The sequence below is a fragment of the Rhopalosiphum maidis genome, chromosome 2 (assembly GCF_003676215.2).
Source record: "Rhopalosiphum maidis isolate BTI-1 chromosome 2, ASM367621v3, whole genome shotgun sequence".
In the NCBI taxonomy this organism is placed as follows: domain Eukaryota; kingdom Metazoa; phylum Arthropoda; class Insecta; order Hemiptera; family Aphididae; genus Rhopalosiphum; species Rhopalosiphum maidis.
Genome location: NC_040878.1, coordinates 71,125,627 through 71,142,060, shown reverse-complemented (window position 1 = coordinate 71,142,060; position 16,434 = coordinate 71,125,627). Strand labels below are relative to the sequence as shown.

Genomic DNA, 16,434 nt, shown 5'->3' with positions numbered 1-16,434 from the left:
GATTTTGACATATTTCGTGATCATTTTAACTTTAAATGCTTATCAACAAAGATTGTGACTAACGATTTTTGATTAATTTTAAATTCTGAACGAAGTGAGGAATGTATTGATTTTACAATGATGTATGTTTTTTTTTTTGACTGTCATCACGTTTTGGAGTAGAAATAATGCTTTGATTTTTGATTTCAACTCCTTTTTGAACAGGAAAATAAATCTTTGGGGGTCAAAAGTAAAAAATTTCTAGTAGTTATTAAAAAGCGTCAGGAAAAACCCTAAAAATGTAACGAAAAAATGGAAATTTTTACGCATAATCAGTTTTTGACAAAAATTTGCTGTAATTCAAAAACGAATCGTTCTAAATACTTGAAATTTTAATCAAATGTTCATATTAGCGTTATCTATTTACGATTAAATTTTCAAAATATTTTGATCTTTTTTAATCTATTTATAGACAATTGAAGTTATCGATTTTTCTAAGTTTTTTTTTTGAAATTACTTTAAAAAAAAAATTGGCTATCCAAAAAATCTTTAAAATTTAGTACAAAGTTTATTAAAGGTGGTACTTATCGTAGTAAAAAAAAAATAAAAAATCGCTCACATTTTTTGTTTATAAGCATTTAAATTCAAATGTTTACGAAATGTGTTAAGATCGTGAAAATTTGCAAGAAAATTTGAAATTGAAAATTCGTAAATTTTTTGTGATTTATACCTAAGGTTAAAAAAACCAATACAAGGTTATCCATAAGTTTTACTTCAATTAATTGCAAAAAAAAATTCCAGCGTCGATATAGAAAAAATTTTATGAGAGTACGATAAATATTTTTTTACGAAATCGAGTAAAATATAATATATCCTACTAATTATCGAATCGTTTTTCGTATAAAATAATACCTGCCGTTGCATTCAAATTTAACACATCCATTATAGTGACCTACTCTCCATCACTACTATACAGCAGAGCTATTAAATTTTAAAGATTTTTGGAATTCCAAATTTCAATTTTCTATAAATAGCTTAAAAAAAGTCAAAATATTTTAGTCAAGTATTTACAATGATTCGTTTATGAGTTACAGCAAAATAAATAAAAAATGATTTTGTCGAAAACTAATTAGCCGTAAAAATTCCCGGTTTCCATTAATTTTTATTAAGGATTTTCCAGACGCTTTTGAAAACTACTGGACGTTTCTTACTTTTGACCACCCAAAGTACCAACTTTTCCTTTTCAAAGAGGGACTGAAATCAAAAATCAACGCATTATTTCTACTCCAAAAAGTGATGACAGACACAAAAAAAATCATACATTATTGTAAATTCACTCCATTCGGAATCTAAAATATAATTTAAAAATAAAAATAAATACAGTTTTGGCTTTATAAAAATACAAATATACATCACATATAATATAAATATAGCAAACTATAAAATAAATTGATATATTTAATAGAAAAACTCAAGCTCTATCCTGTATATAATAAATTGTTGTTAATTAATTATCGAATTATCGATAAATGTATATTATTTACATTAAAATTTAAATTAGGTCACGTTCCTTTTAATGAATATGTATTTTTGTTGAATTCATAAGCAGTGTTTTTTATTCTTTGTCTTAAAGCTTCACATCTGAAATATTAAATATCATAAAAGGATTTTAATTTATTCGTTACTCAATACAACTAATAGGACAGTTTAAAAATTACCCGCATGTATTATAATTAAATCCAAATCCTGAAGTACATTCTTTGATTTCAATACATTCGCACGTACAAGTCGCTGGATTCCATAGTTTTAAACCCATTTCATCGATACATTTATCTTGGTCCTCTTGGTTGCTACACAAACAAAGACACTGTTTTGGGTGATACGTTTGCAAGCGAGTACAATTCTGTGAACAAAATAAAACAATACAATATGTTCAATGCTATAATCATCAATCAATTTCTGGAGTATGGGCAGAATATGAAATGTTATTTAGTCGCACTTCTTGTTTAACAATGCATCCACAATTGCATTTCAAATGTTGTTCTATCGACACTATTTTTCGACCTACGAAGTCAAATTTTCCAGCCCCTTTATATTGTGAGACCATAACCTATGAAATATAATATGATAAAAAATTAGTAACAGATAAAATTGAATGACTAAAAAAAATAGCTTTAGTTTTACATACTTCAAAGTTGAGGGTATCGACTTTGGTCGGTTGACATTCCAACAAGTCGTGGAGGCAACAACCACCACAACGATACACCTGAATGCACGTTGCAGGATGATAATATAAACTTTGATCGTCAGTATCTTTAAGGCTGACCGTTTGAAGTACAGGAGAACAACCGGCTGGCTTTGGAACCAACGTTGATTCTATGTAAATAAATTATTTATAATAATTTTTATTGATTGAATTTCCATAAGTATTCATTTAAATTTATTATGAAACTAGAATACATACTTCTTTCTATATTTAGCGCAGTTTGACCTGAAACAAAATAAACAATAACATATAATTAATTATAAATAATAATTCATTCATAAAGTTATTTATTCTTTGATAAATAATGTTACATAAGATATTACGCGATTTTTAGTTATAATTAAAATAATAACAAGGCATTACAATACATTATTGTAAATTCATGTAATATCTCATGTACTAGTAGGTATTTTACGTACATAATATTTGTTGTTAGTAATGTTAGTTTAAATTAAAAACATTCCAATATGAACCACTATATAATAAGACCAAACGATATCAAAATACAATTAATGTTTATAGCCAATCTTCTTACGCAGTCTGTTCAAACTATTCAAAATGAAACTAAATAAAATATTTTTTTTCGGAAATTATTAATACATGATCAGATTTTTATTAACATAATAAATTTCATTTACATATACCCACAACTGTATATACATTTTTCGCAAAGCTTCACACTAGCCATATTTAAATTAAAATTCTGTTAATTTGTCTTTCCGAATTAAATTAATTCGTGATTCCTAAAAACTGAAGTAGTGGACGTATTGATCATTTATTCGGAAAGCACTGCATAATACAACTAGTGCTGTCTTTATTAAAATATCTAAAGCAAGTAGAGTTTGGTATAGATATCCCCTGTACTATTTAAAAATTATTAAAAAAATATGGAGGCATATTGGTACCCCGCAAATTGTTGTTAAACGCAAATCAACATACATTTTAGCTGCAAATACATATAAACCTTATCTAATGTTACTACTCAATTGAAATTATAATAATAATAATATATATTATAAAAATATAATATAATAAAAAAATATGTTATATTATTATTATTATATATTATATAGACTATTATTATGGAAATTGAAATTAAAAAAAATATAAAATAATTTAAAAAATATATAAGTACCCATATAAGTATTCAATATTATATTTAATATTGTTCATAAATGTTGTTTTGTAATCACTAATCAGTTCAAATTATATTAAATAAATATTTACGAAAAATGTTTTACTTTTAAAAAGCAAATGATCTATTATATTACACATAAAGTGATGCAATACCACCGCTTATTTATTATAAATACAATATGTATTTTGATAGGACGTATTAATGTATGGAATTGTATGTTATATAATATCTTTGCACTGAGATGATGGTAACTAATTTAAATTATACGTCATCATACCCTAACAATCGATAAGAGAAAAAATTGCAAATGTATCTGTTCGCAACTGTCACGCGGCCTAATATTTATCTATATCATTAACGATGATAATCGACGATCGCCAACGATGTCCGTGCAGCTATCTCTTGTCCTGCAAGCCGCCCGCCGTGCTTTCGTCGTGTCCAGTATTCGCTCCGCCGTACGTCTGGTATTTTGGGGCCTTTAGTTTTTATGAGCGAATGTCTTGTTCTACATGTGTCGCGTTACACGATTTCCACGTGTTGTGTGTCTTTCGGTGCATTGCCGTTCTTTTCCGAGCCGAAATTTATATACTAAAGTGCTCCGGGTCCTCTGCGACCCTTTTCGCTGTGCCGTTTATCTGTGCTCTGTATCCAGGCATATGTATAAATTAATTTGGTCGGGTATAGAATCTCGTTTCGATAAACCTCGTCTGGTTGCCGAATCTGTGGTAGAGTCGTTGTTGAGCACGCCACCATCTACTACCAAGTCATTGGTGGAACTCACCGGTTTATGGTCACTTTTAGCGAGAGCGTCTCTGTGCTCAAATCACTGGACATACCGAATCTCGGTGATTTTATTCTATTCTTGCTTGCATCGTGCTGCTTACCTAATTCGCGCAGGACATTGTTGGAGATACAGGTTACGACCGATTATCCCACGGTTTATGAACTTCTTAGCTTCGTTAAGTCTCGTGTATCTATTCTTGAACGGGTCCAAGATCTTTACATTTCCAAGTCGCTATAACTGTCGCCAGTGACGTACGCAGAAAAAAGTTTTGGGGGGTATTTTTGAAAATCAGTTAAAATCAGTTTAACGAAATTTTTTTATGAAAACGAGCTATACCTATTTAAGTACTATACCTACTTTTTTAAGTATAAACATTGATTAAAAGAAAAAATTTCAATACTAAATCTAATTTTCGTGAAGTTTTAGCCATTGTGTTAAGAATATCTCCACCAAGAATGTTAAGTCTTTTGAAGATTATAATTATCGAAAAGATTTCTTAAAAAAATTGTAAAAATAAATGATATACATCTGATTAAAAATTAATTAGTGTAGAAGGAGTGACGAGTGTTTGGTACACTCAAAACCATATATCGTTTTGGTGTGTAAAACGTACGGCCGCCTGACGATGAGTCAACCTCGTGTGTTATTGGTGGTGCATCAGTTTCGTTATGAATACCTACAGCCCGTCAAATTCACTATTACCGGACGACGCATCACATCGAAATCGCGCGTCTTCGCCGGTGATGCAAACGCCGGCCGGTCACCTTGTTATTGTTCCGTTATGCTTATTATTATTGTTATCAATGACGTATTGACGTTAATATCACATTTAGTCCGTGACCCGATGTCAGTGATGTCACCACAGTATTTTGATACATAATAAATATATATTATCACCATCACGGCTGCATTCAGGACATATTTGCATAGGCACAAATAGGGGGGGACGCTTAGGGAATATTAGCACCCCCAATTTTAAAAGTAGCACCCTCAAATACTTTTTTTATAATATCACAATCAGTAGCTATTCAACGCTATGCCTGGAAAATGTAGAGCTTAAGCGCCCTCAGTTTTTATATTGAAATTGCACCTATGGATCTCGTTCAGTACCGCCGTGTCACTGCATTCGAAGACATGTTGACCATTGGTTGTATGTTCCCGCAATCCATGTCACACGAGATCTGTTTATTTTTACAATATGTTGTTGAGACGTCTCCGACACCGACATCGTGTTTTTGTACGATCGCAAAATACCATTTGCGATTTTGATCGGCTGCTTTATCGGTCACCGTATTATTTTTATGCGACTTCGATTGCGTTCGGCGGTTCGTCAGCTTCCGCCGGCCGTTTCGTCACAAGTAAACGTCGTACACTGGGACGTTTTTATTTTGACATGCGTCCTCCTAGTGTGCCACCGCGTCGTCGCAACTTACTCGATGTTAAACGCTTTAGTACGTTTTTAATGTTTTTAACGTTGTTGTCCGGCTTCATCGCAGGCTGTTTCGTCGCCGCCCGCCAACTTTTATACCGTTTGTCGTTATACCTTTGTACGTGCGATGTATTACATTCTTGCTCTAACTATACCGTTATCCGTGACGTTTCGTGTCCATCAAGCAGTCGGTCGCATTGTTACGTAACGATTAATTGCCGATCTCTCGTAAATTAGTAATGATTGCTATAACTCCGGTACCGCTTGTAATACAGCCACCGTGTCGCCGTCGGGCCGCGCGATTGTAAAAGGCGTCTAACGCGTCCATAATCTAGCATGCGACATCCGTAAACTCGTCACACCACGGGATGCCGGAAAACGCGCGTTGGTGACTTATCGCCAGACTCCGTACCTCCTCTTTCTCGGGGGGGTACCTACTGTCTGTCATCCTATCCGACGGCTTCAACTAAGAACTGAAATTTTACGTCGTCGGTTCGTCAACTGCTGTATGTGTTTGACGTTTGAATTATGAATTGCAAATGAACTAAATTCTGGTTTCGTCCGATGCCGTCCAGACGACGAGTATAACGTTTTTGTTATTACTAGCCAGCTATTATAGTGTGATGTTCATTATTCTTAACGGCCAGTAAATATTAGGAATTGACACCTTTTTTATTTTCTATAGACGATTATTTTTATGTAAAACACGTAGTACCTATAGTAAATAGAATATTATATTTTAATATCTTGACGAGGATTTGTATTATTTTGTACTCGTTTTATACTTTAAAGAGGAGGTCTCTTTTTATATTTAATTTTTCTTCTTTCAATTTAAGTCTAGACATATTTTTCCAATGAAACTAGGTAATTTGAAAAATCAGTGTTTGATTCAATGACTAGAAATCGTCATTATTTACAATGGTCTGTCGTGCTCTTTAGCACAACCTCGCTATGATCAGAAAAGTCACCGCAATCATCGTCTATCAACGCAGCACCGCCGCCACCAAAGCCTCAATGCATATGTTGCAATAATGGTAAACATGTGTTACCGTCTTGTATAGATTTAAAAAGTGGTCAAATGACGTTCGTTCACAATGGGCCTGCGTGTGTCGCGTTGCACGATTTTCACGTGTCGTGTGTTGTTCGGTGTACTGTCCGATCTTTTCCGAGCCAAAATTGATATACGGAAATGCTTCGCGTCGTCTGCGACCCTTTTTCGCTGTGCCGTTTATCTGTGGTCTGTGCGTTGGCCTGTTCGCCCGATGTTATATATTTACCACGTGGTTTACAGTCGTGGGTTGGCGCGTATTTTGTACTATCCATTTGACGCGTTGCTGTTTCGCACTTACATGGTATTGACCTGCAACTGTGCTGAGAAGTCGTCACCGTCGTCGTACAAGTTGCCAGACGCCGTCACCAATCAACATCGTGATAACAACAGTATCACATCGTCGGCGCTATCACGGTCGAATTGCCATTGTATTATCATATATTATATTTCTTATTTGTAAACTTAACATTATTTATATAACATACACTTGAACATTTGCGTATTAAAAATTATTATTATTTATTTATTGTAACTTGTGGAGACGTATTGTTTTTATACTATTACATATTACCATATTTTATAGTGTGAGCCATTAGGGTTAACTGTATATTAACAACCCTTTTGGCGAACAGTATCCTTGAAATGATTTCTTGATTGAAGAAATATTAAGTATAATATTAAAAGTTGAGAAAATATTATAACACATTTTTACTTTTTAGTGAATAAAATGTAATTTATCATTCTAAATTATCTGGTATTTGATTTAAATAACAATACTATTAATAATTATCATACAATGTGAAAATCTAACTTTTAGCTACATATCAGATTTAATGAGATTGAGATAATATGTTATTGACCAACAGCGACTTAGTCCTAATGGCCTTTATTTCGTCGTGTTTCCCTAATTAAATAAAAACTTTAAGTTCGTTCAAAGATTTAAATAGCAGACGAATATAAGTTGTTACACGAGACCAAGCAGGTAAAAAAAAATACATATATTATAGTTCCTACACGATAGAATAAGATAGAATAAGTTCCTACACTGCATATATTATTATATATAATTTATAAGTTATCAATCTAATATCAGTTATATACTTATATTATATATAATACTGTTATAAGTTTAAATATAATAATAATTTATTTATTATGTGGTTATAATATTTCTTCACTTACTCCACACTATTGAACCTATTCTATTAAATTATATTATTTTCACATCATCAGTAAGATAATTTATAGTTATAATAATGTTATATAAAATGTAATATATATATTTACTATTAAAATGTATAAAAATACAATTTTTAATGATATTTTTATTTTTTAAGACAGTATCATCAGTTCAATAACTTATAATATTATATAAAATATAGCATATTTTTTTACATCTGTACCTGTCTTCCGCTATGTAGGAACTAACATACGTAACTTAATTTTTCTGTGTAGGAACTTACACGTCATTATATATGTAAGAATTAACATATATAATTCTTTTCCTGTTACTCTCATGTAGGAACTTACGATTCCCCTAAATAGCAATATAAACTAAAAATATTTTGAAGAAAATAATTAATATTATTTATACAAAATTGTAATTTATATAGCTGACTCAGTGACTCGTACTTGGATATCATGTATACTGAACACAATGTCATAATATGTATAATACATATTCATAAATTATAAATAAAAAATCCATTATTCGTTGAGAGGTTGAGACTTACTTCGAAAACCTGTTGGAACAAAAAGTGTTTGGGCTTCATCCAAATTTGTATCCGGAATAAATTTAGAGAACAGTTCTGACACATTTGTCACCTGATTCAATTCAATTATGATATCCAAAGGGATCTGAAACATAAAAACTTGTGAATATAAGGTAAAAATTTTACTTTTTATGGTTAAGTGGATATTAATTGGCGTTTGACATGGTAAAATAACTTAAAAGTGGTAAAAATATAAAATATTATATTATTTTTATTATATTATATATAATATTAGCTTATTACCTTTTACTTCGCAGAAATAGGGCTATAAATATATTACACAAAAATACACAAGTATATAATATTTATTAACTAATTATTTTTTTAATATATAAAATTAAAATTATTTTTTTAAATAATATGATACACGTTTAATTATAATTAGTATAATTGTTTCAAATTAAAGTTCGTTTCCTGATGCCTCTAATTTGAATATAAACTTCTGATTAAACTCTTAAAAAAACTTATATTAAATGTTATTTTATAGAAGTTTAAAATTTAAAGGTGGTTCAATTACCGGATACAATACTCAAAATCGTTGAAAATAGAAACCAAGTTACTGTATACCTGTTTAAAAAAAGATAAATAAATTGTGGCTCAATTCCCGGACGCTCTAAACACTTTCTTTCAATCAAGTTTTTTTTTACTTTTATTTTCATGAAATAATTTTTAAAAAAAATTAAACTATTAATATGACATAGTTGACCTGTTTGGTCATGTTTTTTTTTTACATTGTAAATAACTTATTGAGTACAGTTCATCTACTAATATAAGTATAAGGTATTTATTTTACACTCACTGGCGTTATGTTTGTATTTGATAAGGAAAATTATCATCACCCTTAAAAATGTTATAATAAATATTTTCGTTATTCATGCTTCCACTAGTAGCTTTTAATAGGTATTATTTATACTTTCAATAAATTCATATTGAATGAAAAGATGGTAATCACTTAGACCCTGAGTGATTAGTGTCAAATTATCAACATCACATACTGCATGTCGCGCCTTAAAAAAAATATGTATTACATCAATAAATAAAATAAAATACAATGGTGTAGGTTAGTAATAGTACTTGAAAATTGGTTAATCGATAAAGATTATTATTCCTTAATAGTGAATATTTATATTATTTAGGTAGATTTTAGTTTGGCTAGAAAAAACGAAAAAATTAGTAATTAACCTCAAAAGAATATAATACATACAATTTACAATTTAAATTTGAATAAACTCTATTAAATAAATAGCAATTCAAATGGATTTTCTAATGATTATAATATTATATTACCATAACTAGTTACTTATGTAGTTACATAACTTTAATATAAGTAGATTTTCCTATATTATTAAATGTGATTAAAACTTTGTAATAAAAACTTCGTTTTTTTTGTGTATAATAAATTATATTGACTCCTTATTATCATTAAATACATTATTATATTTAAAACCTAAAACCTGAATATTGTAAGTATATCGTACTGTGGGCCACCAACCGGTGACGGAATACTTAACGAAAATACAATTGAAATAAATTTTACAATTATTTTGATTTAATAATCACGTTTTTAAATCTTAAATCTAATACGTTCGAAGAGAGTATAATATTTGATTACTTGTACTCGTTTTATATTATAGTTATTTTGAAATGTTGATAAAATAATCAAAAATTTTTTTTATTAATTAAATCATTATATTATTATGATACCTTATGTATTTATTTAGATGTGAGCATAACTATATAAACGTTATGTAACTTATCAGCGTCATTTGTTTATTATGTGTGGTATTCGTTATGAAAAATAAAATCGTTTACAAGTCCTTTAATTGGTATACCTTTTCTAAAATATATGACGCTCATTGGAACAATGACCCTAAAATATAAGGAGCGCAATTTTTATGCTGACCCTAAACAAAAATGTTGTGTTTAGTGCAATTGGTAATTGATCCATGCCCAAATAAAATCGTTTACAAGTTAGTAATTAATAACAAAATATCGTAGTACGTATTACTACAAGTGGCGAACTCGGGATTTTAAGAAGCTACTGTGAGTCTACCTCACTTAAGAGAGGCCACTGTATAGAAGGTTTAACCAACTATGCTGAAGCTATAACAAAATCTTGCGTTCGCAATTTACCTTATTTATATTATATTTTAAAACCAACATTTAATATAACTATAAGGGATAAGAAATAAGTCACAACTGAGTTTTAAGTAAAATTTAAATCTTACTTACAAACTTTGGTATTATTAACCAATTGTTATTTTTATTTGTTGTTATTCAATTAACAAAATTACCTGGAATTTTTAAAAAATGTTAAGTATTTTAGATTTTTAGAAGGTTTATACATATAAATAATTTTATTAATTGTATACATAGTTGCAGTAAATTTATTTAATTTTAGTTTTCAATGACTGTTTTCATTTTTACAGTAGAAGGCAGTTATAATTCTAATCCAATAGAAAAATAATTCAGTTATATCTTTTATTATAATATATTAAAATAAAAGTAAGAATAGTAAAGAATATTACAATAATTCAAGGCTCGGCATTAACGAGTTAAAAAGGTAAAGTTAAGTTACTGAATAACTCCTTCAATCAAGCCAATCATGACCTATTATATATATCCACCATCTATTGTGCTTATTGTAAATATATTTTATATAGATTGTACAAATAAAAATAAATATGATAAAAAAAAAAGTTACTTTTAACTAAGTTTCTTAACGAGTTACTTCTATTTTCATAAGTAACTTCTAACTTAACGTTAAAACCCAAAATGGTTTTAACATATTTACTATTAAGAAATAAATTCGTTGTGTCGTCAACAGTTATTATTAATTGTTCATAACATTTTTTTCGTTATTTTTTCCTGTGACCTTTTATACAATTAATTTTACACAAAAAAAAAGAATACTAACTTATTTCTAAGGTAAGTTACTTTTTTCAAATTAACTTTTAACGAGTTAAATAAATAAAAAAAAGTAACTTTTAACTTTAAATTTAACTTAAATTTTTCTGTATTAACTTAACTTAATAATTAAAATAACTAGTTAACTTGTCAAGCCTTGCAATAATTTTCTATGCTTTTTCATTAATGCAAATGTACTTATTACATTATTAAAATTGACTGTTTGTGCTATGTTGCTTTTATACTCAATATTGCCAAATTTGATAGCTGATTTTCAGTCATACTTGAGCGAAGGTATATTTTAAGAAATTTTAGCTGGCTAAACTTCTCTCTACAATCGCACTACTGAATGAAGGTGTATAAAATATTTTATATAAAATTTAATATAAATATTTGGATATAAAAAAACCACATCTCTATATATTATCACGAAATTCAACACTTCATTTAATTTTAATGGTCCAGTTTCATTATAAACTTTAAGTTGATGGCAAGCCAGACAAAATGAACGGTATTTCACTTTTATATCTATTCATCTGTGTAAACTTCATAAAATCTTGATAAATGTTTAATAGAAATAAGGTTTTGATCTGAGTTTTCTTTGGATTTAGTTCTTCAAATTATTTAACAATTTTAGAGAAATCTTCAAACGATGTTTCAATGTATTTGTAAATGAATCCAAAATAACAAAGTACGTTTATAGTACGGTGTATGTACTATGTAGGTATTACATTTAAAACTGTCATTAGCAGACTCAATAATATTTACCTAATTATTTTCACCATGCATTATGTTATATATTTATATAAACAACAGTATCGATGTATGTTTTGTAAGACTAAGGCAGCCGCGTGTACGGTAGGCTGCTTATTATACACGTGTTTATCGATTTAGTTATATTAATTGTTGATATGCACCAGTCCGCCTCCCGATATTTATGTAGTTTGTCATTTTAAAGTGCCAAATTTTACTGAAAATAAAACTGTGAGCCTGACCTCCCGAACCCCTCGTGGGTCCACCCCTGAGTCTACTACTTAGGTGTTAAGTATGTTGGTTACGTCGGGTATTTCTTTCACAGTAAGGCAACTCGAATGCTATTTCCTTTCGATGCGCCGCATATAATAAATAATATCGATGCACGTGCGAGAATATAATAAGAAATAATAACATACTGCAGCATGGATGCAAAAGTATAGTGCAACTGAAAATGTCTGGATAATGGGAGGCAGAGTTCATAATATAATATATTATTATGCTTATGAGAATTTTACATTGCGAAATAGTTATACCCAATGACATTACATATTGTATCACACGATACGAATACTGTTTATACTGAAATACTGCTCGTGCGGATCGAGGGGGCGGAACAGACTCAACCGGACTAACCTTCCGCCGAGATATATGATCGATGAACGGGATGAACTGTTTCGGAAGTGTTCTCTGAGGATGTACGCGCGGAAAAACAACGACTGATATTAAAATGTCGCATGGAAAAACGTTACTTACTTCACGGGGCCTTGCGACGGTGTTGTGCGATGGTGACGAGGTACTGGCGGCGTATCGCCCGTTGCAGCACGAAGAACCGCCGTCCGAAATGATGGTGTCGCGCCCGATGTCTGTCGTGTGGACGACGTCTTCGCGCCCGATGTCTGTCGTGTGGACGACGTCTTCGCGCCCGATGTCTGTCGTGTGGACGATGTCTTCGCGCCCGATGTCTGTCGTGTGGACGACGTCTTCCCACGCGATGTCTGTCGTGTGAACGACGTCTTCGCGCCCGACGTCTGTCGTGTGGACGACGTCTTCCCGCCCGACGTCTGTCGTGTGGACGACGTCTTCGCGCCAATCCGCAGACGTCGTCAAACGGGCCACGTTCTGTCCGTGCCTGGCGGTGACAGTGACGATCAGCAGCGTGCAACAGAAGACAGTGGCGGACAGCGAAGCAGTCCACGTGAACATGTCTGCGAACAACAGTACCGCGCGTTTAATATTATTTGGTTACGTTGCGCGACCGGATCGTGTGCGGGCGCGGCCGGTGTCGCTAGCGTTCTGTCGCCGTAATGGCGTGCGAATGACGACGTTGGATGTCCGCGAATCGATGACCAAGACCACGGTCCACCACCACAACCACTGCCATCACCGCTGCCACCACCACCCGCATCACCACCGTAATTAACACACCGTATGTTCGTTCTTCTCTATCGTTGCCACCGAGCGTTGTTACGGTCAAAGTAGGAAATCGGACAATGTGCACAGTGCCCAATTTGATTTCGGCACTGTAGGTTAAATATTGAATCTATTGAAATTAAATTAAATATCTTATGTGGTACTTAAATAATCATAAATAAACCTAAAATAGACGCTTCAAATATTAGTTTTTAAATCTATTAGGTATCCAGTTAAGTACATAAAACTGAAGAGTTAATATTATTATATAAAAATGGTTTGACATGGTCAAAAATAATACTTTTTATTATTTAATTATAATCATTTTAGTTATTAAAATAATAATAAAAATAATGTAAAGCACATAGAGATATAATTATTTTACTTAATTTATTACTACATAGTACCTACATACACCAATATTGTGGCACTTTGAGTTGCAAAGTCGACCAGATGTTGTACATTTACACCGGTTGGTTTTACCAAGTTGTAAGTACGCCTTTCATACTCTTGACCAGTAACCACCCAATTTTACTTGCCACTTCATACTTAAAGAAGTTTGTACTGTTAGTACCTCATTAGCCTGGATAAACGTGTATATCGTGAATGGCAATAGTGTTCGCGCAATATACTACATGATCAGTTTATCGTTAATATTACGGATGGACTCGTATTATCGGTTACGAATGTTAGCCACGGCGGTAGATGCTCGGTGAGTCCACGATGAGCCGGTCAGTATAAAAGAACAACACGAATTTCACTATTTGTACAATGTATTTTTATTGATGATAAACAACGGTACACAATAGCTAGTTGTCAAATCTCACTATGTCAGGTGTTGACGACATAAAAGAGAATACACAATTATGCTTTACGCGGTCTTACGACCAGGCGACGTTGTCGCCGTTGTCGGTAAGACGGTTTACGCAAGACAGTGAGACGGCCGGTGGCCGGTACTCGTCCGGACCAACTTGTCTTCCCGTCCCACCATGTGCTTTTGCGGCGCGGGAGAGAGTCGACGGCGTCGTATCGTCGTTGCCCGTGGTGGCAGTTGATAAGGCGTAGATCGATCGCTACGGTGCCTGTACTTTGTACCGACGACCGTTGCGTATCGCGTTAACGTCACATATGAATAAAATATTTAAGTATAATTTTCTAGTGTAATTGTTATGTATAAATGCTATTCGATATAAATATGTGCAGTGCGCTGCGCGCTGTATTTAATTTACTTTAACCACTTGAATCTGGGCAAGATACACTTTGCCCGGGCAATCTCGTAAAATACCCGGCCAAAATGATCATTATTACATTACCCAAAATATTCGGGCCTACTTTGCCTGTAATACATATACCACGACGAATAACAAACAATGATACGAAACTGTCCTTAATAATTATCGAATAATAACGTGCGTACTCGACACTGTACAGATAGTGCTACAATCCTGACTTACCCGATAAAAAGTACCTACTGTTTTTTACCAAGAAAATTAATAATAGTGATCCTCACCATATTACATCTTTACGAGCCTAACATTAATAACGTACGACACAAGATAAATCATCGATAAAATCGCCTAATTGTGCCTATAATAGGTATAAGGATAATATATATATATAAGTTAATTATATATTTAGATTTTTTGTTAAATCACGGGAAAAATACCCACGGAGAAAAGTTCAAGGTGAAAAAAACACAAAATCATAATTTAATACTATGATATAAATAATTTTTTGTTTTATCCTACATGATATTGGTTTAACAATTCAAATTATATGAGCTTTTCTTTTATTTTGTTCCATTTTTATTGTGCTAGTTTCATTTTATGTAATAGTTAAGATAATTTAAGGAGTACTACTTGAGTTCTACTCAAACTAGTCAGTGTTGAAAACATTATAAATAGTTGGTTAATGAAAAATGCGCGGCATTTATATAGGTTTTTATTTCCGTGTATTATTTTATCGGGTGGGTTTAAGTTTATTCCTTTGAAATCTTCTCCGTTGAGTTTTATTTCCCTAGTCTTTTTTTTCGACTAACATTTTAGTCCGCTTATCAAAACCACCATAATATATTTTTTGTTAATTTTCCTACCCTATTGATTATATATCAATATAGGTATAAACTATAAATTATAAACCTTTTCACTGTTTCACACTACCACATATACATTTGCCTCTTTATATTTTATTTCTGTCGTTGGTTACTATAATATAAAAAAGGGAATGCCTATACCTAAGTAAATATGTACATTTTACTAAAAAAATAAGAACAATTGCCTAAATAATTTAGAATTAACATATAACTATAAATGTGACACGTGTATTAATACATTTAAAAAAACAATATAGATATTAATATCATTTTATTTAATCAATGTGTGTTCTTTTATCATTTGAAATAATTATTTGCAGTTTGATGAATAAAGGTTTTAAAATTATTTTTTACACAAGATAAATATTTTTGTAAACAATATGAGTCACAATGTGTATTTGATAAATATTTTTTTGTAAGCAACAAATTAAGGGCTAAAGACTGTGTTCTCTATATAAAGGTGATGTAAAAATTTACTATACTTTTTTATAAATACTGTAATTTGGTATTACTTTGAAAAATAAATTGCTTTAATCAAGACATTCCCTCTTAAATTTAAAAATCTTCCTACAAAAAGGCGCTAAGTACATACACATACAATATGCGTACTACTAACCTATAAACTAAATAACATTTTAAAATTTAAAATGTTTATAATTTTTTTTTTATATATATTTTGCATACTTATGATATGAATTTCCATATTTTATAAATTTTTATTGCATATAAATCTGGGCCCTACTAATAATTGTTAACATTAACATAAACATGTAAATAAATATATGATAATACATTAGATAGTATGTAAAATTGACTCAATATAATCACTGGATACTTATTATGTAAATCC

At 31.1% G+C, this 16,434-nt stretch overlaps 1 protein-coding gene across 1 annotated transcript; it reads right to left on the bottom strand.

The window, feature by feature from the left end:
• Positions 1-1,541: 1,541 nt before the first annotated feature.
• LOC113553210 lies at positions 1,542-13,378 on the bottom strand. Its single transcript, XM_026956412.1, has 7 exons — positions 12,836-13,378; positions 8,381-8,504; positions 2,444-2,470; positions 2,168-2,355; positions 1,979-2,089; positions 1,698-1,882; positions 1,542-1,620 (listed from the first exon to the last, which is right to left on the bottom strand). The coding sequence occupies exons 1-7, from the start codon at positions 13,283-13,285 to the stop codon at positions 1,542-1,544; spliced, it is 1,164 nt and encodes a 387-aa protein (XP_026812213.1). The 5' UTR covers positions 13,286-13,378.
• Between the last annotated feature and the right edge of the window lie 3,056 nt (positions 13,379-16,434).